Here is a 26,261-nt window from a genome sequence, read left to right on the forward strand (position 1 = left end):
GCAACAGAACTGGTGCGTGGGGTGTGGGCTCCCAGCCCAGACTGCCCAAGTTTGGGTCCTGATCTGTTACTCGCTGTGCACTCTGGGGAAGTCACTCAGTGACCTGCACCCTGGAAGACAAGACAACCAACTGTTGGGGTTCCTGGGTACTGCTGCAGTCACCACTTGGTCATCAGCGTGGGCACCCAGTAAGCTGGTAATCCCCTCCTTCCCAACCAAGCCCCAGCCACCAAGGCAAAGCTCATTGCTGCTTTATTGGAGGCAACAGCCCCTACTGGAGCCTGTGTCTTAGCGTTCCTGGGGGTCCCAGGGCCAGCCCTGGCCCCCACCCAGCTGCCCTGGCCCTGCCTGGCTCCCAGCCCACTGCGGGGTGAGTGTGATGGGGGGGCCAGTGTTCCTGTCCTTGGAGCCCAGGCATGGCTTGGTCCTGGGTTTCTGGGGTTGGGACAGGGCAAGTTAGTGTGGGGCAACAGAGTCCCCTCGTCCTCTGGAGCCTGGAGCCTGGTCCAGCCCTGGAACCCAGCCTGCTGGATGAGACTGGCTGGGTCCTACGAGACATCCATCACAGAGGCCCTAGGCAAGCGCGGCCTTGCTCCTGCCCACCCTCCCATGTGGGCCCGTGTCCATCTGTGTGGCCTGGGGTCAGGGCCCCTGTGACTGCCTTGGCCTGGCAGCCACACAGGCTGGCATCACCTAGGCCCGGAGTAGCCGTAGGGGTGCCGCAGCAGCAGGCTCTGGTGGCTGGGCAGCACGTGGGTGTGGTAATGCTCCACCATGCTGCCCACACTCACAAACAGGACCTCGCCCTCCAGGTAGAACTTAGAGTCCTGTGGGGGAAGAGAGGGGGAGCGTCAGCAGGGCCAGGCCACTCTGTGGCTCTAGGCCTCAGTCTCCCCATCTGTAAAACAAGGCAGCAGCAGCAACAGCGGTATCGCCAGGCCGGCCCCTGGCTGTCGGTGGTGCCCCCGAGGTGGCCTCCGCATCAGGTCTGTACACTCCATGTTCCCACCTCACTTCCCCTCCATCCTCCGTGTCCAGGAGCCTGCACCCACAGTGCTTCAGACAAGGTCAGGAAATGAACCTAGGCCAGGCACGGTGGCCCACGTCTGTAATCCCAGCACTGTGGGAGGCCAAGGTGGGAGGATTGCTTGAGCCCCAGAATTTGAAACCAGCCTGAGAAAGACAGTGAGACCCCTGTCCCCACAAAAAGAAAAAGACAAGACAAGCAACCCAGGGTCTAGGGCTGACCACCCATCCCCACTAGGGTCAGTGGAGGACAAAGGTAGGCCAGGAGAGGAGGGAGGCTGAGCAGGAGGGGTGGGGGGTGAGGGATGGTGGAGGGGAAGGGGAGGCCAGTATCCCGGAGGTGCCAGTCTCAGTCTACCCGCTGCCTATGCCCGATCAGGGAGATTCTGCCCTGCCCCTTGCCAGGCCATGCGGCCAGGGTCCCCGTCCCACTCGGAGCCCTCTCACCTTCTCAAAAATGCGATAGTTCCTCACTTTGTTAGAGGTTTCATCCCACACGACCAGGACCTACAGGAGGGAAGCAGGAGGCTGACGGCTCCCTGAGAAACAGTGCGACCAGCCTCGGGAGACCATGGGCTGGGGATGGGGGGGCAGAACCATCAAGGCTGGGTCCTGTGGCCCTCGGGGGTGGGGAGGGACTCCAGACCACCTGCACAGGGACAGCGGGGACGACACTGGCAGCCCTCAGAGAGCCTCTGATGAGCAACAGCTCATAACCACCAATAACCACTCCGACACACCCGGGAGAGCATGGCTCAGTGAGGTCACAACTTCACGCTCGGAGGGACATGGGCAGACCTGGCGTTCCCACTGCCCCATGTGGCCTCCCCCACCCCAGAGCATGAGCCCTACCCCACCCAAGTCCTGGCCCCCACTGGGAGGTGGCCATCATTGCCCCCAACTTGCAGATGGAGATCTATTAGGGAATAGATTGGAGGTTGCTGCTGGGCAGAGAAGACCAAGTTAGAGTCCACAAGGGGAGCGGTGCAGGGACTGTGGGGTCCTGGGCCCACCCACAGCTTGGGTGTGTGGAGAGCCAGAGGGGCCAACCGCATGGGGCCCTGGGGCATCTTTCCCTGGCGCCTACCTTCCCCGACTTGGTAGAGGAGTTCCGGATGCAGTAGAGTCCATCCTGGGGCTCTCCCCGGGGGCTTGTAGCCTTGAATAGCCTAAAATAAGACAGTCATATTGGCGGGTGAGCCCTCCTCGGGCAGCTTTCACAGGCACCTTCCCGCCCCGCTCCCAAGCCTGGCTTTCTGTCCTCTCGCTGTTGTAGGTCTCAGGAGCTGAGCGTGTCGGGCTGCCGTGAGGCTGACAGAGCAGCCTAGCAGAGCCCTGGCCAGCCAGGGTGCCAGCTGGGCATGGGACAGAGCAGGGGGGTCCACTCCTCTGGTTCCTGCTGCACGCAGGGCCATGTACTTGTGCCAGCAACTCCCCAACACAGAAGCTAGTGAGAGGGACACAGAAGCAGGAAGCCGGGCACAGCGGGGGCCCCAGCACACACAGGGCTTTGTGCTGACCTTTCCACTTCGCAGGACTCCGTGGTGTTGATGAAGACCGAGTTGGGCAGTGGCACCTGCAAGAGGCTGACGGTGTCAGTGCCAACGTCGGAGTGATCCACCCGCACCACCACTCCCCGGATGGTGGCCACCTGGTGCCGGGATCCGGGGCTTTACATGGTGCTGTGTCCCCCTAGGCTCCCGGGTTCTCGGGGGGTCCTTGCTCAGGACGGTCTGTGAGGGGCCGCCCTGGCCTATGGCTTTCCCACCACCTGTCCACCTACTGGCCACTGGGACCTGGGCTTGCTGCTCAGCCTTGCCTTCTCATAGTCCTCGTCCGAGTCATCCCCGCCAGCGTCAGCCTGCGAGGGTTGCCGGGGCTTTTCAAAGGAGAAGCTCCTGAAACTCTGCCCGTCAGGGGGTGATCGCCTGGAGGAGCAGGGAGAGGAAGGCAGGACCATTTCACTGTCAGACACGGGGCAGGCCAGCCTCTGCTCCCCTCCCTACTCCGCCCTCTGTGTGAGGACGGCAAGCTGCCTGCTGTGGCCCCTGTGACCATAAAAGGCCCAGGACGACAGAGATCCGGGTAGGGCTCGTGCTGACTGCCCTGGGACAGCAGGAATCGCCTGACACCTGAGTCAGGGGTCCGGGCTGCCACGGATGCTGGCAAGGGGGTCCAGAGTCCCCGAGCTCGGTGTCATCACACCGTCAACAAATGCTCTGGATGCTCGTGGGGAGGGGAGGTCCGGGCATGGCAAAATCACAGCCCACTCAGAGCCACAGGGGAGTGGACGTGAACTGGATGAACAATGCAATGTGACCCCAAGGGACTCCTGTGGTGTCCCTGCACACCTCCCTGTGTGGCTAGCTGGTCCTGCTCAGCAAAGCCTCAAAGGCTCTAGGGAGGATTAATGGGCCACGCCAGCATGGGCGGCCAGCCTGTGGGTGAGCCTGAGCCCTGGAACCGCTATCCCCACAGTCATGGAAAAACGTGACTTCCGAACGTCTGCAACTCTGCAGCCCTTGGTGAACTAGAACCAAGAGTGTGACAAGGGCTGCTCACAGGCACTTCCACACAGGCAGCAGGCATCTCAGAGGAGTTCGCAGAGCCCTGGGGGAAGGGCAGTGTGGGCAAGGGCATTCGGGGGTGCGTGTGCCAGCCGGCACACCCATGCGAAACCTGCCCCTGCAGTTCCTGGACCCTTTGCCTGCCGGGCAAGGCAGGAAGCCCACCTGGGGTCCCAGATGCCTTTGACCACAGCCATTGGTGTAACTCTGTGGGAGTGGGGGAAAAACTGGTCTCCTGGCACTTCCCAGAAATAAAGCAGAAAGCATTTCAGCCGGACGTGGTGGATTACGCCCGTAATCTCTACACTTTGAAAGGCCGAGGCAGGCGGATCACTTGAGGCCAGGAGTTCAAGACCAACCTGGCCAACATAGTGAAACCCCGTCTCTACTAAAAATATAAAAATTAGCCAGGCGTGTTGGCAGGTGCCTGTAGTCCCAGCTACTTGGGAGGCTGAGACAGGAGAATCACTTGAACCCCGGAGGTGGAGGTTGCAGTGAGCTGAGATCACACCACTGTACTCCAGCTTGGTTGCCAGAGTGAGATCCTGTCTCAAAAAGAAAAAAAAAACAAAGCATTTCCAGCAAGCTTCAGAGCTGAGTCCACGTTCCACCAAGGCGGACTGGAGGCATCAGGGAACCTTCCTACCCTTGCACCTGGTACCCCGTCGTGGGCTAAGAGTGCCAGGGGAGCGGGGTGGGCAGAGTGCCCGTCAGAGGCCAGGCCAGGGACCCTATAGCTGGAGGCAGGGCTTGCAGCCGCCACACAAACTCACTGGAGGTGGGGGAGCTGCGGCTTCTCTGGCCTGGGCAGGACTGCGGGCCGCGCTGTGGCCTCAGGCACTGGCAGCTTCAGCGCAGGAGGCCGGGGAGCCACAGGGGGCACAAAGAGTCCGGGCATGGCTGCCTCCCTTGGGGGGTCCTCTTCAGCTGTCTTCAGGAACTTGGGCTTGTTGGCTGGCACAGGTGGGGGCTCAGATGTGGGCGGTCCTCGGGGGGACAGGTGGAAGGACTTGAGTTTGTCACAGTTTCTGGAGGTGACAGCGGCCATGATGGCAGCACTGGAAGTGGAGCAGGCCCCGTGGCCAGGGATCCAAGGCTCCGGGCTGGGGCTGGCACTCTCCCGGAAGCAAGGGGGTTTCCGGAGGCTGGGTGCGGTGGGCATGGTGCCTGGAGGGGGGTCGCTCATCCTTCGGGGGGTAGCAGGTACCCTGGGGCAAGGCTCAGCCCGCCTCGGGCACAGTGGGTCCCTCTTGGAGTCCTCGGCAGCCAGGCCAACATCTGGGAGGCCGTGCTTAGGGGGTGGGGGTGGCAACAGGGGACCGGGGCCCTTGGAGGTAAAGGAGTGGGCCCGGGGCATGTCGGAGAAGGCTGGCTTCCTGGGCGTGGGCACTGGGGGTGGTGGGTAAGCCGGTGGGTGCATCAGGGCATCTGCAGAGCAAAGAGACCCAGGTTGGACCCTGACAGAGACTGGGCCAACACTACCCTCTGCTGGCAGTGGTCAGCCAGGCCAACCAGGAGTGCAACCCATGATAGGCCCACCCCACAGCCTGCCCACCCAGCAGCCCAGCACCCAGCACTTCCATCTTGCCTTCCCCAGGGTCCCAGACCACCCACCACCCCCAGCCCTCCCCATTCATCCTGCCTATGGCAGCCTGTGGACACTTCCTGAAGCCTAGAGGACACCTGAGGGGCCCATCAGGTTCCCAGAGGTGGAAGGAAGTGAAAGGAAGAGAAGTCAAGGAGGATCTCAGGGCTTGGCCGGAGCGAGAGGGAGGACAGAATTCCCAAGGACAGGGGAGGGGAGCAGCTGGGAGGAAGGTGAAGGCCCGTGTTTGCTCAGAACACGTCCAGAAAGCTGGGAGATGCCAGGGGATGCAGAGTCAGGGAATGTGTGCAGAGTTCAGAAGTCCCGGCTGGACATGACTCAGAGCCAGCAGCCTGCAGATGACCCAGGCTGTCACCCAGGGAATTCGGGAGAGGAGTGAGGCCTGAGTCCCAGGCATCCCTCATGGGGCCAGCACAGGAGCGGAGGAGAAAGGGGGCCCCGGGAGCACGGGGCGCCTGGAGGACGGGCTGGCAAGGAACAGGGCAGCCGCCAGGCTGGTGTGGCTCAGGACTGAGCGCTGGAACTGGGAATGGGGAAGCCAGTTCCTGGGTCCTGGACGAGAAATGTTTTGGGGAGAGGATGAAGGGGGTACAGAGGGAGGGTGAGTGGAGCAGTGGCATGCAGGAGCACGGGTGGCTCCCCAGGCCTATGTCCAGCCTCACTGGGCCGCAGCTCAGGGCTGGGCAGACGGAGTCTGAGCTCACCAAGGCTTGGCCAGCCAGGCTAAGACGGAAGGCAGTGGGCAAAGGCACAGGCATGGTGAACACTGTGAGACAAGAGCTCGGCATAGAGGGAAACTGAGGCAAGCGACCCGCAGATCCTGGTGGGCTGAAGGACTGTTGGCACTGGGACCCCAGAGGGAAGAAGGGAGGGAGCGGCAGGAGAAGAGGGGCTGGACCCGGGAGCCTGATGGTGGGAGGGGATGGGAGGCAGAGACGATACGGGGTCAGGGGCTGGGGTCAGCAGAGGCCAGGTGAGTGAGGACAGGAGGCTGGAAAACAAGGAGGCAGGGCGGACGCAGGGAAAATGAAAGGATCAAGGATCAGCCCCAGACATGAGGAAATTGACAAGATGAGGGGGCTGGAGAGACAATAGGGAGGGAAGGAGGGAGGGGACAGAGGAGGACAGAGGCACGTCCTCCCCACCCAGCTCGTGCTTCCGTCATCCACGTGTGACCACCTGTATCAGCCCGTCTCCTTGACTAGGCCGTGTGCTGCAGGAGGTAGGTGGACGCTGGGATGGGATGGGGTGGGGTGGGACGGGACAACGACCTGGCCTGCAGCAGTGTCCACACAAGCTGGCAGCCATAGGGACATGGACCTGCCCTGAGCCTGCACGCTCCTCAACGTCCTTCCTTCCCCATGCTTAGCCCCCAGGGCCACCCTGGCTCCACTTGCCACTTATCGCCATGTGCCTGTCCCTCCTCCTGGGAGGTGGGAAGAGGAAATGAGCAGAGGTGGCAGCAGGTACACCTCTTCTGCTCCAATCCTCATGATACTTGGGACACAGCAGGGAAACGAAAGCCACCCAGAGTGCTACCTGGGCCAGCATCCCTAGCCTCGGAGGGGCTCTGCTCCCGGTCCCGGCCCCTGCTTCCCACGCACCCAGAGCTCCCCAGGCCCACCCGCCCCACCTACCCTCAAGCCTTCCGGGCTCCGGGGAGTCGGGCTCCATGTAGGAGTCATCCTCGTCGTCGTGCTCATAGTCTGCATGGGAGGGGTGGGCGGTGAGAGCCAAACCGGCCCAGGCCCAGTCTCTGAGCAATGCTCCATGCACAGGGCTGAGTCCAGGAGGCAAGGGGCAAGCACCCGCTGGGAGGACTGTGAGTCCAGACCCTGCTGCTGAAGGCCAGAGCCCAGGGATGCTACTGTGCACTGCCAAAGGGCCAGAGCAAGGAGCACAGCCGAACACACCTCCCTCTCCTCCACAGCGGCCAAGAGGAGGGCTGGGCCCCTCACTATCGGAGGCCAGGTGGGGAGAGGCGGACGGGCAGTGGACACGGAGAAAGACCTCACCTTCATTGTCCGTGGGGTACGGGGAGAGGCTGATATCCACAGGCCGCTCAACTGCGCCATAGAAGCTGTCTGTGTCCGAGCTGGAGTCGCTGCAATGCAGGCTGCGTCAGGGCGGACGGTGAGCACCAGGCCTGGGAGGTCCCTTGATGCTCACACAAAGGTATACACAGGCACACGCGGATACACGGACAGATACACAGATGCACGCACGGATACGCTGACAGACACATGCACACATGGATACGCTGACAGACACACACATGCACACACAGATAAGCTGACAGACACACAGATGCACACACAGATATGCTGACAGACACACGATGCACACGCAGGAACACAGGCACACAGACATGGATATATATACACAAAGACACAGGGACACGCGCAGACATGTAGACACACAGACACAAGGACTCTGTCACACACACATGGAAGTACACAGATAAACACAGATACAGGACAAGCACAGATGTTCACACACAGACACGGAGCAACACGCAGACACGCACAGACACGGAGCAACAGGCGGACACGCACACACAGTTACAAGGACAGACACAAGAACTGGAGGCTGTGGTGCCTCCACTAGGTGCCCCTCCTGGCCCACAAGGATGGCCGCCCTGACTGTGCCCACGTCTCCACCTGCTCCTGCCTCAAGAGGGCTTGGGCGACTCTGGGCTGGGCCCGAGGCAGGACAGCTTGGACCAGGGCCCAGGAGCTCGGGGTCAGGCAGGGACCTGCAGGGCAGCCTTGGCTGTGCCCAGCCCTCCCTGGGCCTCCTGTCCCCACCTGTGAAAGGACAGGAAGGTTTGTTCCCTCCACACCGTCTCGGGCCAGGCAGTCCCAATCCAGAGAGTATCTGCTGCACGTTGGGCCAGCTCACGGGGGAGGCTGCCAAGGCTCAGACTGCCCAGCGGCGCCCCGCCGGGAGATTCATTCTGGTCTCGCTCTGAGTGAGCCAGGGTGGGCGTAGGGGGCTGGGAACCCAAAGTGCCCAGCTGCTGCCACGCCAGGCCTCCCTGGTGGCGGGCGTATAAACACACATGATCCCCTGACAGGAACTACCCATGGTGGCAACACAGAAACAGATGTGACAAGATGGGGCTGGAGGTAGACAGGAGCAGAGAGATGCATGCACACCCATACCCGCAGCCCAGCTGGCACCTACAGGAAACCTTTAAGGAGGGAATTCTATGCCAAGCCCGGGGCTGGGAGGCGGACACCAGGGTCAGGCCCAGGCGCCCCAGGGACCCTCACTGCCCGGTACGTCCCGGGCCCAGGCTCACCTGGTATCCAAGGGCAGGTCTTTCTTTTCGTGGAAGTGGCCAATCTCCCTGCGCAGCAAGGCCATCCAGCTCTGCAGGTCAGCGGGGCTGAGGTGGGCACGGTGCCACCAGGGTGGGCCTCACCACACCCCTCCACCCTCACTGCCCTGCCTGCTCTGCTGTGACTCCCAAGGTCAGGGGAGGCGACCCAGCTGGATACAACATGGCTGTGTGGCTCCCCTCAGCCCACAGGGGCACCTCCCAGGACAGCATGTTCCTTGTGTGGGCGCTGGCACCAGGCTCTGGGCATGGGGATGGGGCCGAGGTGGCGCCCACCCAGCTGCCTGTGTCCTGGCCACACCTTCTCCTTGCCCAGGGCTGAGAGGCCAGCACCCCAGGACCAGAGAGCCCCCAAGGCGGGTCCAGCCTGGTGCCTGCAGGCCCACACCCCCAGTCACCTTGCGCTCGTCCTCGGAGGAGGCCGAGAAGAACCACGTGCGGTGCTTCTTGCTGATGTGGATGATCTTGAAGGGGAAAACGTTGTTGGACGTGGGCTCCTCCGCCGCCCGCATCACCCTGGGGGCACAGCGCCAGGGGTCACGGCCTGGTTCACAGCTGTAGGGATGGCCTTCCCACAGCCCCCACCCGTGAACGCGTCTTGGCACCAGCACCACGCCCCAACGGAAGAGGGCAGAGCTGGGTGGGCCCTGGCTGCTGATGCTCCAGGTAGTGAGCTTCATGCCCAGGCAGGCGTAAGGGGGCATGGAGGGGTGTGGAAGAGGGGTGCTGGGTGGGCTTCCTGGGAGCAGCAGTGCACAGGAGACAAGGACAAACCTGCCTCGATGCCCGCCAATGCCACTTTACATGGACGCCACCCTCCCACCTCTGGCCCCATTTGCCCAGGCCTGCTTGGCCTGCCTGGGGGACCCCACAGGGCTCCGTGCCCCTGCGGCCCAGCAGCAGCCCTGAGTGCATTTCAGGGAATGATTCGTGCCTGCTCTGTGGCTCACTCACACAGCCAGGATGTGGGGTTTGCGCTGAGTTTATCATATGGGGAGCCCTGCTGGCCAGGCACCGGGGCAGGTGCACTTATACGGCCCATAAGAGCCTGGCCAAAACCCCTCAGGCCCAGCATTCCCTGATGGGCTAGACAATTCCCTGGGGCATGATTGCATCTGCCACTGGGCCCAGGGTTCATGGCATGGCTGGCACATGCTGGAGGCCAGAAGGCGCTGTGTCTATCTGCAGAAAGGGAATGACCTTCCCCAGGGGACCCCAGAGCTCTGTGCCAGCCTGGGGGCCTGGCACCGGGCTGGGTGCTCTAGCAAGGCTGCCCTAACAGGCCTGTGGCCAGGGTGCAGGCCAGGGCCTAGAGTCACTCCGAAGGTCCCAGTCCCACTACTGATACCATGTGACCCTTGGTTCCTCATAGGCAGGAGGGGCTGGGCCCTTAAGGGATGGTAACAGGCATAGATGAATGCTGTGGGGTGCAGGGCTCCAGTGGGGTAGCACCCAGAACCAGAGCTGGGTGCCAGCATTAACCTTTTGTGTGGGCCCCAGGCCATGGGCTGTGCCAGTGCACTCCCCCCCCCACCTGCCACCTGGCCACTGCCCACCTGCCTGTTAGTGCAGAAGGCCCTCCAGGGCAGCTCATGGCCCATCACTGGATAGAGCCCAGCCCAGGACATGCGTGAAGCTGGAAACTGATCCCAGCCTGGGAGGACCCTGGAGCAGGGAATCCTGGGGCCCGGCCTGTGTTTGGGACAGGGCCTGGGCTGGCTGGGGTCTGGGCTGCCTGGAAAGAGGTCACGGTGGGTGAAGGGGCAAGGCGGGGAGGGAGGAGAGATGCAGAAGTCACTAGGTGGTGGCCGAGTGGAGACTCTGGAGAGCAGGCTGTCCAGGCCTCTGGGACCTGTGCACAAAGCCACAGGAAGACCCTGGCACACCCGAGGTCCTGGGCCTGAGGGCAGGACACGCGGAGAGGGCAAGGCACTGTGGAGGCTGGGCGGGGAGGGCAGGGGATGGGCACGAAGGCTGCTTCGGGAAAGCACTTTCCTTGGGTGGGAATAAGGGGCAGGCCCAGCTGGGGATCTGCTGGGAGAGACCCGCTGGCTGTGGGGGCCAGAGGTCAGCAGGCAGGTCGGGCACTTACCGGTTATAGCCACTCAGGGAGAAGGCGCCCTGCGGAGAGGCGGAGGTGCTACTCTTGAAGTAGTAGACGCAGCGTTTGTGGATGATGACAAAGCGCAGGGGCCCTGTGGGAGGTGGCAAGGGCAGGAGGGTGAGCCTGGAGGGGCGGCTGCCAAGACCCACTGTGAGGACCCTCCCCAGGGCAACTTGGGGCCAGGCCTCCTGCCTCCAAGCTTTACCAAATGGAAGAGTAGGGAGCAAGGCTGGCATGCTGCCCCCTCCCCAGGAGCCCACTCTGGGGCCAAATACGGAAAAAACTGTAGGCACGCTGGCTAGCCCCAGAGCGCCACCCGAGGGCAGGCCTGGCTGCCCACAAAGAAGGGGTAGATTTGGGGGCTGTGTGGAGCCAGCACGAGGAAAGGTAGAGCCAGGACCAGAGGCCCAGGGAGGCCACAGCTGACTTGCTGGGTGCTGCAGGGCTGTTGGAGGCTCCCATTACCCCAGAGCTAAAAGAGGGGGACTAAGGCTGGGTGCAGTGGCTCACGCCTGCGATCCCAGCACTTTGGGAGGCCAAGGTGGGCAGATCACCTGAGGTCAGGAGTTTGAGACCAGCCTGGGCAACATGGTGAAACTGCATCTCTACTAAAAATAAAAAATTAGCCAGGAGTGGTGGCACACGCCTGTGAGTCCGGCTACTCAGGAGGCTGAAGCAGGACAATTGCTTGAACCCGGGAGTCAGAGGTTGCAGTGAGCCAAGATCGTGCTACTGCACTCCAGCCTGGATGACAGAGTGAGACTGTCTCTAAAAATAAAAGATGGGGTGAGCGTGAGCAACATGTGAAACCCTATCTCTACAAAAAATACAAAACTTAGCCGGACACGGTGGCATACACCTGTAGTTCCAGCTACTTGGGAGGCTGAGGTGGGAGGATCATTTGAGCCCAGGAGGTCGAGGCTGCAGTGAGCTGTGTTCGTGCCACTGCACTGCAGTCTGGGTGACAGAGTGAGACATAAAAATAATAAATAGGCCAGGCGCAGTGGCTCATGCCTGTAATCCCAGAACTTTCGGAGGCTGAGACGGGATCACCTGAGGTCAGGAGTTCGAGACCAGGCTGACCAACATGGTGAAACCCTGTCTCTACTAAAAATACAAAAATTAGCTGGGCGTGGTGGCACATGCCTGTAATCCCAGCTACTCAGGAGGCTGAGGCAGGAGAATTGCTGGAACCTGGGAGGTGGAGGTTACAGTGAGCTGAGATCAAGTCACTGCACTCCAGCCTGGGCAACAGAGCAAGACTCCATCTCAAAAAAATAAATAAATAAAAAACAAAAAGAAATAAAAGATAGGCTGGATGCAGTGGCTCACACCTGTAATCGCAGCACTTTGGGAGGCCAAGGCGGGTGGATCGTTTGAGCTCAGGAGCTCCAGGCCAGCCTGGGCAACATAATGAAATTCCATCTCTACAAGAAACTTTAAAAAAAATTAACAGGGCATAGCGGCATGCCTGTAGTCCCAGCTGAGGGGATCACCTGAGCCTGCAAGGTTGAGGCTGCAGTGAGCCATGATCATGCCACTACACTCCAGCCTGGGCAACAGAGCAAGACCCTGTCTCGAAAAAATAGAATAAAAGAGGGAGACTCAGGAGCCCAGAGAGTTTGCCAGTGAGAGCCACTGGTGTGGGGCCACCCCTAGGTGGAAAGTTACACTGAAACCACCCTCGCTCCACTGCCCCAGCGCTGTCCCAGGCTGGGGGACAAGCCAGTTACAGCTCCTCCGAGGAGGCTGTCTGTGCAAAGAGGAGAGCAGCTCGACCAGTGCCCGCACAGGAAGCAATCAGTCCAGACTGGACATCTCAGCCAGGCAGCCCAGGACCAGGGAGTCCCTGGCAGAGAGCACTGCTACTGCAAAGGCACGGAGCACCTGCTGCTCAGGCCCTGCTGCTCTTGGCCTTCAGTATCTCAGCATTTGGGCATCTCCCAAGCCTGAGGGCTGCTTCTTTCTCCCAGCCAGCTGTCCTGGGGGCCAGAGCCTGGGTCTTGTGCAGCTCCAGAGGTCCAGCACCCAGCCAGGACTTGACACATGGGTTCACTGTGGGCCAAGTGACCAACTAACTCGCTGAACACTCACGGTTTCAGTGAGGGCGGCGCCAGAGGCCAGACCTGCCTGGCCACCTGTGGTCCCCGGGTCCTGGCTACAGGCTGTAGCTCCCCTTGCCAGCTGGCCAGCACTGTGCACCACCCTGGACCCTGCTACAGTCCTGGGGGCTAGGGAGGTCAACCTCTGGTTCTCTAGGGGTGCCAGCCACCAGAGAGGGAATGGGAAAATCCAGAGGGCACAGCACATGAGGAAGCAGAGGCTCGGAGAGGATGCTCACTTACATGGCTAGCCCTGCCCCCATGCCCTCCCACTGTGCTCCCTATCACCCCGGGGACTCACATTTCAGCAGCTGCAGCTGGGTACCACCCTTCTTGTGCAGGTAGCCAGCCTTGGCCACGCCCCCAGGCATGGTTAGCAGGTTCTGGGCACCAATGGCCTTCATAGGGACGGGCCAATGCATCTCTTCAGCCGCCATGAAGCTGCAATAAAGGACAAAGGCACGTGGCTCAGCTACGGTCAGGCAGGAGATGGCTGAGCTGGGGCACTCAGGGGGACACTGCCAAGATCCAGGACACAGCATGGAGGGTAGGGCCACGACAGGCAAGGAAACCCCATTTCTGAAGGCCTTGGGCTTCTGGGTAGAACCCCAGGGAGAGACAGAGCCACCTGGTCCACTCAGTCAGCCCCTGGTCCACTTGGCCACACACCCGACCCCAGGATCCTGAGCGCTACGTGCAGCCCTTTCTCTCCACTGGTTCATTCTGCACACAGCCACTGAGCGCAAGGCCCCATGGGGGCTGGGTAGAGATGAACGAACTCAGAAAACCGCCAGCCCAGGTAAGTCAGACCTCAGGCCATAACTACTTCAAGTCCCAGTGCCAGGTGAGCCTATAAGGGGCCTAGACAGGAAGAAGGCAAGTGAGCAGCCAAGAGCCCCCAGTTCCCAGGTCAAACAACCTGGGCTCCCATCCTGGTGTGAACTTTCTGGGAGATCCCAAGCCTCAGATGCTGGAGGACAGAGTGGACACCCAGCCCAGCACACAGCACACTGTTGTCAGCAGTGGCCGTGACCACCATTTGGTAGGTTGGCTGCTATCCACCCCACCAGCCCAGGATATCACTCCCCTTCCCTCTGAGCCCAAGCAAGGACCACACAGTCAGTAGAGGACCAGTGACTGCCTGGGGGCTAACCCAGGCCCACGGGACCCCATGTCATGCCCTGCCCCCTACTCCACTCCCCCTTACTCACGCTCCAGCTGCTCTCCTTGAGATACACCATGCTGTTTAATGCTTCCTCCTCTGCCTGAAATGCCCTCCACCCCTTCCCATGCAGAGAACTTCTACTCATCGATCACGACCCAGGTTAAGAGTCTCCTCTTCTGCTAGGCACCCTCATTGCCCACTTAAATCCAGCATCTTCCTCATCTCTGGTCCCAGTGAACAGTACCCCCGACCCTGCACTGTTTGGTCTGTGCCTGCCCTCACTCCATCCTAGGCAGGGTCCCTCCTGTGGCCCCAGTGGAGTTGGATGGGAGCAGGCCTGTGGCCAGTGTCCTGTTAAGCCCTTAGTGGAGCAGCTAAGGTCAGACCCAGATGCCCAGTGGGGCTGGGACTGGTTCCACTACAGCTCCAACCCCAAAAAACATACATAAAGGAAACTAAGCCAGGGCAACATAGCAAGAACCTATATCTAAAAAAAAATTTTTTTTTAATTAGTCAGGCATGGTGGGGCACATCTGTAGTCCCAGCTGCTCTAGGAGGCTGAGGCAGGAGGATCACTTGAGCCCAAGAGTTTGAGGCTGCAGTGGTCTATGATCATACCACTGCACTCCAGCCTGGGCAACAAAGTGAGACACTGTCTCTATAAATAAATAAAATAGCCGGACGCAGTGGCTCACGCCTGTAATCCCAGCACTTTGGGAGGCCAAGGCAGGCGGATCACGTGAGCTCAGGCGTTCAAGACCAGCCTGGGCAACATATAGAGACCACCATCTCTAAAAAATAATTAGCTGAGCTTGGTGGTGCACACATAGTCCCTGGAGGAGGCTAATCCTGGAGGATCGATTGAGCCAGGAGTTCCAGGAGGCAGTAAGCTATGACTGGCCACTGCTCTCCAGCCTGAGCTGGAGCTAAAAATAAAAAATTAAAACCGAAATAAATGAAAAGTACTCTCCGCTTTTAGCAAACCAGCACCCTCCAACAAAAGTGCAAGAGGAAGTCTCCAAGGCATCAGGCTGTCTTCTGCCGGCCTCGGCCTGGGTCACCCGGCTGGACCCATCAGCTCCTTCTGCACCCAAAGACAGCCCCTCTGGGCGGGGAGGGATCAGGGGCGGGCCCAGCCGCAGGACCCCCAACCACAGGCCAAGGTTTGGAACAAAGGCGCCGCCACACCCCGGCCCCCGCCCTACCGCCCCCGGCCCAAGGGAGCCCCGCAGTGGGGATGGAGGAGGGAGCCCCGTGCCCAGTCCGCCCGCGGGGAGCTGCCCGCAGACCGACAAGCCCCGTGCCGGCCTGAGTCCCCCATCCGCCCGCCGGGACGGTCCACGCCCGCCTTTGTTCCCCCAAGAAGCGCGTGGGCGACCAGCAGCGCCCGGGGCTCGCAGCCCGGGTCCAGGGGCTCGGGGTGCGGGGTCCAGACCCGGAAGCTCGCGGCCCGGGTCCCGGGGCTCGGGGTCGCGGGCCGGGGCTCGGTACTCACGGCGTCCACGCGGCGGGCACAGCCGGCTTCCCCGGGGCCGTCCACGCCCGCCTCCCCTGCGAGCACCGGCACGGCCCTGGGCCGCGCCCCCCGGCCGCCGCCGCCTCGTCCCGGGCGCCCCCCTCCCGCCAGCCCCAGCTCCGCGGCCGCGGCCCGGAGCCCGCCATGCCCGCCGCGCCCGGCGGCCCTGGCCCGGCAGCCGCCGGCTCCTCCCCTCTCGGCGGGGGACGGGGCGGGCAGGTGAGGATCCTGGGCCCGCCCCTCCCGGCTCCGCCCCCTGCCGCGTCACCGTGCGCGGCCGCCCCCTGCGGGCCTCAGTTTCCCCACGCTGCAAGGAGGTTGGTGGGCGCTGGGGACAGGAGGCCAACATCTGTTGGTGCAGCCTGGAATCAAGAAGCCTTCGATGCAAACGAGGCCTCCCGCTCCACTCCCCCAACACCTGCAAGTCCACACAGCTTGGTTGGAAATCCACAGCGGGCGCGGGAGCCTCGGCTCTGAGGCCCCGCCCAGGTCCCATCTCGCCGGACCCTTGCAACCAGCTCCCTCGGGAGAGTGGCCTCTGCAAAACGGCACCTTCACGGAGGGCGGCAGCGGGGCAAGGGATCGGGCACGTGCCCCGCCCTCACCTTCTCCAGCCTCCAGCCCCGGATTCTCCAAGGAGCCAGGGGTCTGGTCCTTGGCACCTCCCACCTGCTTGCCCAAACGCAGGCGCCTCACCCAGGAGAGTCCCCTGGGGTGGCCAAAGGCCGGCAGAGACCCTTGCTGGCCTCCCAGGCATCCTGCCTCCTCCATCTTCTACCTGCACACAGGCTGCCACCAAGATGGGCCAGGTGCAGGTATGGCTCTAACAGCCTGGGCCTGACCCCACCTAGCTGTTCCATCCTGGGCACCTACCCTGATTTCAAGGCCCCACCTCAGGCCCGCTCTCTGGGCTTCTTCCCACTGCACCCAGCCTTCGAGGCTCTGTCCCATCTCTGTGCCTCTGTTCTCAGTGCCCTTGTCTGGCCTGCCTCAAGGCTCCCACCTCCTTCCAGCCACCCTGCAGGGCCCCTCTCCATTGCCTCTTGGCCCCCTCCACTTCCTCTCCTCAGGCCTCCTCGGCCTCCAGCCCCCTCCACCCAGCACAGAATCAACAGGCACACCATTCCCATCACTGCTCAGTGCTAAACCTCTAGGGCCTCCTCATGCCAACCTGGCCCTTCCTGATTCAGCCACTCCTGCCCTCTATCTTCTGTGCTCCTATGCCAGCCAGACCCTATGGCTCCAGTTACCTGCATCGAGCAAGCACCCACTTGCAGGCCTCAGCCCATGCTGTTGCCACAGCCTGAAGTTGAAATTGAACTAACCCAGCCATCAAGAGTTGGCTCAAAAGAACACAGCTCCTTCACAAACTTCCAGAAAATAGAAAAGGAAGGAATCATTCTATGAGGTCAGCATTATCCCAACAGCAAAACCAGACAAAGACATCACAAGAAAACTACCAACCAATATCCCTTATGGGTATAGACATAAACATCCTCAACAAAATACTAGCAAACTGAATCCTGCAACACATAAAAGGGATTCTACACCAAGACCAAGTGGGATTTATTCCAGGAATGCAAGGATGGTTTAATATTCAAAACAATTAATGTAATACACCATATCAATAGAATAAAGGACAAACAACCACACGATTTTGATAGATGAAGAAAAAGTATTTGACAAAATTCAACACTCCTCCATGATGAGAACAGTCAACAAACCAGGAATAGAAGGGAACTTCCTCAATCTGATAAAGGGTTCTATGAAAAACCCACAGCTAACATACCTAGTGGTAAAAGACTGAAAGTTTTTCCCCCAAGAACAGGAACAAGGAAAGGATGTCCGCTCTACTTCTATTCAGCATAGTACTGGAGATTCTGACCAGAGTAATTAGGCAATAAAAAGAAATAAAAGGTATCCGAATGTTAAGAAAGAACAATTATTCACTGATTACATTATTTTACATACAGAAAATTCCAAGGAATCCACTTAAAAATTATTAGAATAGCCATGTGCAGTGGCTCACACCTGTAATCCCAGCACTTTGGGAGGCTGAGGTGGGCGGATCACCTGAGGTCAGGAGTTCAAGACCAGCCTGGCCAACATGGTGAAACCCCTTTTCTACTAAAAATACAAGGTGGCAGGCACCTGTAATCCCAGCTACTTGGGAGGCTGAGGCAGGAGAATCGCTTGAACCCGGGAGGTGGAGGTAGCAGTGAGCCAAGATCGCACCATTGCACTCTAGCCTGGGGAACAAGAATGAGACTTCATCTCAAAAAAAATATATATATATATTAGAATAAATGAGCAGCAAGGTGGCAGGATACAAGATCAACATACAAAAATCAATTCTATTTCTATATATTAGCAACAATCCAAACATGAAAGGAAGAGTTAGTTCAAGCGTTCCCTCTTCTAGGCAGTCTCCCATAACCTCTCTGGAGTCCTGTGTCCCTCCCTTGGGGCTAGCATAGCCTTCTGTGCCCCTAACACTGACCACACTAGTCGGTCATTGTCTCCCATCCTCACCAGCTCAGACTCAGCCCAGGGGGGACACCCAGGGAGCCCCAAAAGAAGGATGGAATGTTCACCCCGTGGGTGACAGGGACTGCAAGTTGCCTGGAAGGCATAGGAAGCTGAAACAGAGCCCCTACCCTGGGGCATCACTCCCCACTGTGCCCCCGCCACCCAAAAGCTATAAGAAGACCTGGCCTGTGTGTCAAAGTGGGAGGAACCACTGTGAGGACAGATGGAACCCACCACCTCTTCCTGGCTCCACACCTGGACAAGGCTCAGCAGGAAGAGTTGCAGGGACAGGTTACAGTCCTACATGGGTCCAGCTCAGTGGCCAGGTAGGGGCAGGCCTGTGAGGGGCTCATTCCTGCCTGGCTGCTGTCCCGCTGTGGGCAGGATGAAGGCTCTTAGGTGATCATCAGCTGACCCTGGGCAGGGGGGCAGGTCATGACAAGGGCAGGTCATGTGGCACCCTCACCTCCCCTGGGAATTCCTCACTTCAGGGACAGATGCGGACACCCGCAGCCCCTCTCCAGAGGAGGGGCCATTCAAGGGGAAACCCACCCCTGCCACCTTACTATCCTCTGCCCCACCTGGCCCTGCCCTGTGCCAGGGGGTGGTACCTGGCCAGGAGCCCAATGCCAGGCCAGACTGAGAGCAGAAAGGGGAAAGGTCGGCTGAGGCTGAGGGTGATGATGGGCCATGGAGGCCATGGTGACCATGCTGCTCTTGGGGAATTTCAGCCCAGCTCGCAGACTCTGGATCCACCTGTGCTCAGGAAAACCAAGGGGCATCCCCAAGGAGCACCCACACTCCTAGCTGGCCAGGCCTCCCTGGCTGTGCTTCTAAGTGCCCAGCCCCTCTTCCAGGGACCTGATGGTTAAATTCCATTCATTCATTCCAGGGGACTCCACAGGCCTGCCTGCCAGCTCTCTGGGTGCTTCAGTCCCTTCCTCTGTAGAGGCAGACACCCTGGGGGGACCTGTCACCATGCTGCTGCGGTGTCGGCTGAGTTAACACGGGCAGGAACTGTGAGGGAGAGTGCTGAAGATCTGGGTTCACATCCTTCCTGGGCCCGTTCTTCCACTAAGCCCCCACCTCCTCCAGTGTAAAATGGGTATGGAGAAGTCCACTCTCAGAGTCCCCTGACACCTCTGCAGCTGCTCTCTGCGGCAGGGCTCTGGAGACACATGGGCCAGCGTTGGGTGGCCAAAGCTGGTGGTGGCTGCTGGGCTCCATGAGCCCTTCCAGAAAGTATGTGATCTTTGCATGTGTGCACACGTGGAGATTTGCATTTGAGCCTGTACACTTGTGCATGTGTGCGTGCGTGTGCACGTGCGCATTAGGGAAGACGGGGCACCTGGGATACACTCTCCAGGTCTCTGTTTCTGTGCTCATCTCCCTACCTTCTCTCAAAGTTGTAATTGCTTCAGGTGATCCCAAGGCCTGAGGCTGCTGGGGCCAGAGCAGTCAGGTGAAAAGTGCTCAGTCCCACAGAGACACCCCATCAGGTTCCATTTAATGCAGGCTCTGTGGCTCCCACCACCCTGGGGACCCATGAGCCCTGAGGCGTGTGTGGTCATGGCCCGTGCAGGCCCTCGTGCACTGTGTCTCTGCACACCCAGTTAATGTCACAGGTGGTGCACTCACACAGGACGTGCACATGAGCTGCACGGCTCTCGTGCACACAGGCGTGAGCCCCTGCATAGGAGCAGGGTGGGGGCTCTGGAAGGCTGGGCTCCTGCAGGATCATCCTGGCTGTGGTGAGGGAGCCAGCACCTCATGTGACAACAGGGTCAAGGACTTACTGTTAGTGGTGATCAGGTTGGCCCCATTTGTGGGAGCCAGAGGGCAAGTTGGGGCTGGGGAGCCAACCCAAAGGGAGAAGATACCAGGTCACCCTGTGCATTTATTCACACACTCATATACGCGCATGCTGTCACACTCACGCATGTACAGTTAACATTCACACCATCCATACTCACACATATACATGCACTCATTCTCCCCCATGCCCACTCGCTCTCATATGTTCTCATACACACTCATGCACTCACATGTCTACTCATACGTGCACACTCACACCCATATGTATACTGATATACACATCACACTCACTCATGCATATGCAAGCACTCACTCACACACACACACAGCCTCCAATGACCAACAAGACCTGTCGTGTGCGGTCTTCAGTGTCTCAGTGTCCTGCAGCCTGAGCACAGAATCATCACCACCACTCCCAGCCCTGCCAGGGCTCAGTGCCAAGCTGCACCTCACAGCTCACTAAATCGCCCAGGGTCCACCTGAGCTCAATACTTTACCTCTATTTTACAGACTTGGGTATAGAGGCTGGGAGAGGATCAAGCTTTGTGCCGAGTGCACTGGGCACTCCCTGTGGGCCAAGCTCTGTGCTTCTCAGCGATCGCCCCATCATCCAACCCCTTGAGCTTCAAACCAGAGTCCTCCCCAAGTCACTGACGAAGAAACTTGGCCAAAGTCACACAGCCAGTAAACGGTGGCTCATGCGCCACCCCCGGCCCAGCACAGCCACGGCCCAGTTTGGCACACAGTGGGTGGCCGGTGGCGGGGGTGGGATGTGCAGATGGGGCGGCTTCCACCGTGGAGCCCTGGCTGCCTGCTCTGGCCTCCCCACAGCTGTCTGCTCTTCTTTTTCAGTTTCCCTTGTTTCCTTCCTGTTCCCAGAATCTTTCTCTGTTAACATAATCAAAACCAAAATTTTCCCGTAAAGGCCCAGTAACCAGCTATGCCAGAGAAGCACTGCCGGCTAGGGGCAGGGTGGCACAGCCTGGGCTCCGTGAGCAGTCCCTGAGGTCCCTGCGGGTCCTCCACATTGCAGCAGGTTTCAGAGCATGGCACTCCCCAGGTGGGCAGCAGGGACCTTGTGCAGCTCTCTCCGTTCCCCCCCACCAACAGAAACACACACTCACACACACAACATGTGTGTACTTCGGACCCAAACACCAAGGCCACCCTGCAAGCTGTATCACGGGAAGTTCCCGAACCTGGGCCCCACCCCAGCAGGCTGGCCCCCACCTCCCTATCAGCCGCACGTGACGGGGGTGGGTGGTTCTAGCATCACATTCCCTCTCTGGCCTCCCCTGTGCCTGCCAGCTCGGGGGCCTCTCAAGCCAGACAGAGGCCACTCTCCTCACAGCCTGTTGCCTTTTGCAGGCCCAGGGCCAGCTCCTGTGGGCCCCCACGGCCAGCCCCGGGGAAGGCTGTGGCTCCCACGTGGGGCCCCCTCACTGGTTCTTCAGGTGCTGGACCAGTGCCGCCTCCCTAGCCTCCAGTCCTGGGGCCGCCCCACTGACCTGATGGTGCTGACCCAACACATGGCCCTCCGTCCTTGTGACCTGCTCGGGGCCGGTGTCCTGGGGCCCAGGGAGGCCATGTGGCTCAGGGACCACCAGCCCAGGCAGCTTGCATCTCCCAGACATGTGAGGCCTGACTCGCCTGGCTGCCCCACAGCTGTGCCCACAGCTCACTCCTGCTGCATCTGAGGCCTGTGGCCGCCAGCGCTTCCTCCCCACCCGGGACTTCCTGTTCCCTGCTCCCTGGGCAGCACCAAGTAGCCGGCACTTCCTGCCTTCTACCCCCGAGGTCCTGAAAGCTGCTTGGGGCCCCGGGCTGCCCCTCATCCACCATCCGGGTTTTAACCCCTACCTTCCACTGCTCCTGCCCTCCCATCCTGTGGTCAGAGACCAGGGCTCTCTGGCTCCAGCGCAAGGTCAGCTGCATCCCTGGGAGGAAGCTCCCTGCTGCCTCTGCCCAGGGCCACCTCTGAATACTCGGCTTCTCCCCAGCAAACCATGAAACGACTTGCACCCTGGGTGTCAGGCCCAGCACAGAGCAGCATTTACAGCACACACAGGGATGGTGTCACCTTACCAGCACGCTCCTCCTGCCAGGGCAGCTGCTGCCGCCCTGCTCTGCCACCTGAGGCCACACAGAGGGCTGTTATGTCTTGCACCCGGTTCTATGAATTTCAAGGTGGCCACCTCTGTGCCCTTTGACACCAAGGGACTGAGGGACTAGGCCTGGCCTCCGGCATTTCTCAACTCCTACTGTCGTGTCCCCACACCCACACCAGCTCTGCTAACATCTGGTTTGCTAGAAACCACATTATGGCTGAGTGGCAAAGCACGTTCCCATACTCATCGGCCCCTGCCCCAGGGCCTGCTCAGAATTCTGCTCCTCCCAGGGCTGCTCTGCCCCCACCAAGCCCAGTGCCCTGCCCAGGCCCAGAGCGCGGAAGCGGGGAATGGGGATTCTAGCCATTGGGTGCTGAGCGCCCTCCCTCTCCTCCCAGAACTTGCCCAGGGAGGACAGGACCCCTGGGCAGAGGCAGCTGGAGAAAGGGGCTTTCTGGGGCCTGGGGCCACCCTCACAGCAGGATTTGAGGGTGACAGAGGCTACGGAGCACAGGGCCGCAAAGCTGCAGGGGCCTCATCTTGCCCACCAGGCTTCCTAGGGCACGGCCCCCTGAATTCAGGCTCCCAACAAACCCTGGACCCCAGCCCCATAACCAGCTGTGCAGGTCCCAAGCTGCCCCATAGGCCTAGGTGTCGGGTCACTCAAAAAGGGCAGCTCCCAGGCTAAGGAGCTCCATCTCCCCAGCTGTGTCCGCAGCCCCAGCCCTGCTGCCAAGGCCCCCCTCGCGGCCCGTTTGGGCTGCAGACCCCCCACTGTCTCCTAGAGGCTGAGGAGCTTGGGCTTTTAGGTCTGGGGCCTCCTTAGCATGGGCACAGCCACCCTGGCATCCCCAGCCTGCGCCAGCCTCAGTCCCCTCAGGTGGCCAAGGGCAGACCACACCTTCAGCAGAAGGCTGGCCACAGCAGGCAGACAGACAGAGGGCAGCGAGGTGGGCACGGACAGAGTGAGGCCTCTTCCCATTCTCCTTCCCCCTTGCAGGAGGGTTGAGATCAAACAGCAGTTGAGGAACTCCTGGGCCACGGCCCAGCCTGGACGATGAGGCAGGCAGTTCTCAGACAGCTGGGGCTGCAGGGTCCAGAGGAGGGGCCAGGCCCTGTGGGTGCTAGACTGGGGAACGCCTCCCAGAGGAGGGGCCCAGCTTTGATGGAGGAGGAAGTTTGCTGGAAGGAGACCGGGTGAGGGAGCCACGGGAGGAAGGGGCTTGGGGTGAGCACACCCCAGGGCTGGGAGGAATCCACAGGCAATGAGGTGGCCAACACACAGCTTCAGGGATGACAACCCATGAGGATAAGAGCCCAGAGGCAGCCGGCGCTCTCAGGAACACACCACCACTTACTGGACAGGCAAATGCAAGAGCGGACAAGGCCTGCGCTGGAAGCAGGAGCCAGGCTCGCCCCTGCCCTTGCTCCGCCAAAAGCCCCACACTCATAAACTCAGCAGAGGCGGAAGCAAGCAAAAGACCCACCTGACCCTGGCCCAGGCCCATTGCCCCCACAGCCCTGGTCCAATGCTGTGATGCTACAGGGGGAGTCCAGCCCAGAGGAGAGGAACCGGCCAGGTGAGGGGACCCTGGGGGTGGGGGACAAATCCACACCAGCCCCTTCCCCAACCCTAGCTTCCCAGAAGGAAGCTGGAGCTGGGAGTCCTGGGCTGCTGAGTGACCTCTGCAGACCCCTCCTCTCTGGGCCTTAGCTTCTGCAATTGCTCTCTCAACTCCTCTTCATCCCTGCAGCATACGACGCTGCTGTTCATATTCCTAAACACAGGCCATTCTCCCCTCTTCAGCCACGGCCACTCCTTGACCTTCACCCTGTGCTGGTAACCGTGGAGATGACCCCATGCCTGCATCCAAGCAGGGGGTGTGTGCAGCAGGGCATGGCTGGGGCCGCCTCAATGGGCAGCCCTGGTGTCCCTCTCCATCTTTCCCAAGTTGCAGCTGCTCCCCTGCCCCTGAGCTGGTGCCTCAAACTGCCAGGCTTGGGGACTTCCCACCATGCCAGACACAGGGCACTTACCGGGATGAGTGGGAGCCAGCCGGCAGGGCAGGCAGAGGGCCAAGGGTCCGCCTGAAAAAGAAAAGGGAGGGAGCTTTCACTGGGTTCTGGGGGCCTTCAGCCCACTCAGGAGTCAAGCAAACACCCAGCTCAGGAGTCAGGCAAACACCCAGCTCAGTGGGTGGTGTCTGCAGCCACCACAGAGCTGACCCTGGCCTGGCACCTCCTGCCTCACGGCACCTGCCTCATCTCAAGGCTCACAGTCCAATAGGACAGTCCTGTTGCCATCTGCATCTCTGGGGTTCAGAGCGGAAGCTAGGGATCAGTGGCATGGGGACTGGCACCCAGGGACCCTGTACCCAGCCTGGTGCCTGCTTGCCACCTTCAGGAGAGGCTCAGGTGCTGAACACACCAAGGAGGGTCTGCTGAGCTCAGGGAGGGCACTGAGCCCAGGGGAGAGAGGGAGGGCACTGAGCCTGTGGGAAGGTGGGTACTGAGTCCGGGGAGGGAGGGAGGGCACTGAGCCTGTGGGAAGGTGGACACTGAGCCCAGGGGAGGGAGGGAGGGCACTGAACCTGTGGGAAGGTGGGTACTGAGCCCGGGGAGGGAGGGAGGGCACTGAGCCTGTGGGAAGGTGGGTACTGAGTCCGGGGAGAGAGGGAGGGCACTGAGCCCAGGGGAGAGAGGGAGGGCACTGAGCCTGTGGGAAGGTGGACACTGAGCCCAGGGGAGAGAGGGAGGGCACTGAACCTGGGGGAAGGTGGGTACGGAGCCCAGGGGAGGGACGGAGGGCACTGAACCTGGGGGAAGGTGGGCACTGAGCCCCAGGAGGGAGGGAGGGCACTGAGCCTGGAGGAAGGTGGGTACTGAGCCCCAGGAGGGAGGGAGGGCACTGAGCCTGGGGGAAGGTGGGTACTGAGTCCCAGGAGGGAGGGAGGGCACTGAGCCTGGGGGAGGTGGGTACTGAGCCCAGGGGAGGGAGGGGGAGGGCACTGAGCCTGGGGGGAGGTGGGTACTGAGCCCAGGGGAGGGAGGGAGGGCACTGAGCCTGGGGGGAGGTGGGTACTGAGCCGGGGGGGGGGGGGGGGGGGGGGGGGTACTGAGCCCAGGGGAGGGAGGGCACTGAGCCTGGGGGAGGTGGGTACTGAGCCCAGGGGAGGGAGGGAGGGCACTGAGCCTGGGGGGAGGTGGGTACTGAGCCCAGGGGAGGGAGGGAGGGCACTGAGCCTGGGGGGAGGTGGGTACTGAGCCCAGGGGAGGGAGGGAGGGCACTGAGCCTGGGGGGAGGTGGGTACTGAGCCCAGGGGAGGGAGGGAGGGCACTGAGCCTGGGGGGAGGTGGGTACTGAGCCCTAGGAGGGAGGGAGGGCACTGAGCCTCGGGGAAGGTGGGTACTGAGCCTGGGGAGGGCACTGAGCCTGGCGGAAGATGGGCACTGAGCCCAGGGGAGGGCACTGAGCCTGGGGGAAGGTGGGTACTGAGCCTGGGGAGGGCACTGAGCCTGGCGGAAGATGGGCACTGAGCCCAGGGGAGGGCACTGAGCCTGGGGGAAGGTGGGTACTGAGCCTGGGGAGGGAGGGAGGGCACTGAGCCGGGGGAGGAGGGCACTGAGCCCAGGGGAAGGAGGGTGGGCACTGAGCCTGGGGGAAGGTGGACACTGAGCCCCAGGAGGGTGGGTGGGCACCGAGCCTGGGGGGAGGTGGGCACCCCCAGGGAAAATCTCAAGCTCTCAAAATAAGATGTTTTGCATCAGCCCTTCCCATGGGGCCTGGGTCCACTCCACAGCCAGCCCTGGGACCCTCCCAGGCTCTCCCCAGCCAGAGGCCCCTTCCCTCTCTGCCGCATTCTGATTGCTGTCCCGTGATGCAGGACCGGGAGGATTCCTGGGAACTCGGACTGGGCACTACCCAACTGGGGCAGAGGGAGAGGGCACCCTAGAAAGAAGGACCCTGCCTGGGGTCACGTGGTGTAGTGGGCTGAATGGTGGCCCCCAAAAGCTTTGTCCACATCCTAATCCCCAGAACCTGTGAACACAGCCTTATTTGGAAAAAGGATCTTAGATGTAATTAAGTTACGCAGCACATCCTGGATTGACCAGGTGGGCCCTAAATCCAACGGCAACTGTCCTGTAAGAGATGGAGTAGGGGAAGATGCCTGAAAAGGACCATGTGAGGATGGAAAAGAGGCTGGAGGGATGTGGCCGCACACCAAGGGCACCGAGGATCGCCAGTCACCAGCAGAAGCTGGGAGGGGAAGAAGGGGCTTCCCCAGAGCCACCGGGGCCACACAGCCCTGGAGACCCCTCAGCTTTGGACTTCTGGCCTCCAGAATCATGAGAGAGTAAATTTCTGTTGTTTTCAGGCCC

General features: G+C 60.8%; 1 protein-coding gene across 3 annotated transcripts in view; it reads right to left on the bottom strand.

The window, feature by feature from the left end:
- Nucleotides 1-230: 230 nt before the first annotated feature.
- The window catches only part of SH3BP2 (SH3 domain binding protein 2), a 41,443-nt gene continuing 15,412 nt past the window's right edge, over nt 231-26,261 (bottom strand). For 2 of the 3 annotated variants that reach the window (XM_030801217.1, XM_030801218.1), the window contains exons 2-14: nt 23,919-23,969; nt 13,050-13,189; nt 10,635-10,737; nt 8,941-9,058; nt 8,504-8,574; nt 7,215-7,303; nt 6,837-6,905; nt 4,367-5,021; nt 2,846-2,954; nt 2,547-2,602; nt 2,114-2,195; nt 1,474-1,533; nt 235-827 (exon numbers count right to left, since the gene is read on the bottom strand). In XM_030801217.1, coding sequence (XP_030657077.1) covers nt 690-827; nt 1,474-1,533; nt 2,114-2,195; nt 2,547-2,602; nt 2,846-2,954; nt 4,367-5,021; nt 6,837-6,905; nt 7,215-7,303; nt 8,504-8,574; nt 8,941-9,058; nt 10,635-10,737; nt 13,050-13,185 — 1,686 coding nt within the window. In that variant the 5' untranslated portion in view covers nt 13,186-13,189; nt 23,919-23,969 and the 3' untranslated portion in view covers nt 235-689. Of the gene's footprint in view, nt 828-1,473; nt 1,534-2,113; nt 2,196-2,546; nt 2,603-2,845; nt 2,955-4,366; nt 5,022-6,836; nt 6,906-7,214; nt 7,304-8,503; nt 8,575-8,940; nt 9,059-10,634; nt 10,738-13,049; nt 13,190-23,918; nt 23,970-26,261 lie in introns of all 3 variants that reach the window. The other variant, XM_030801216.1, reaches the window with a different exon arrangement.

Source organism: Nomascus leucogenys, chromosome 20, assembly GCF_006542625.1.
Source record: "Nomascus leucogenys isolate Asia chromosome 20, Asia_NLE_v1, whole genome shotgun sequence".
In the NCBI taxonomy this organism is placed as follows: Eukaryota; Metazoa; Chordata; class Mammalia; order Primates; family Hylobatidae; genus Nomascus; species Nomascus leucogenys.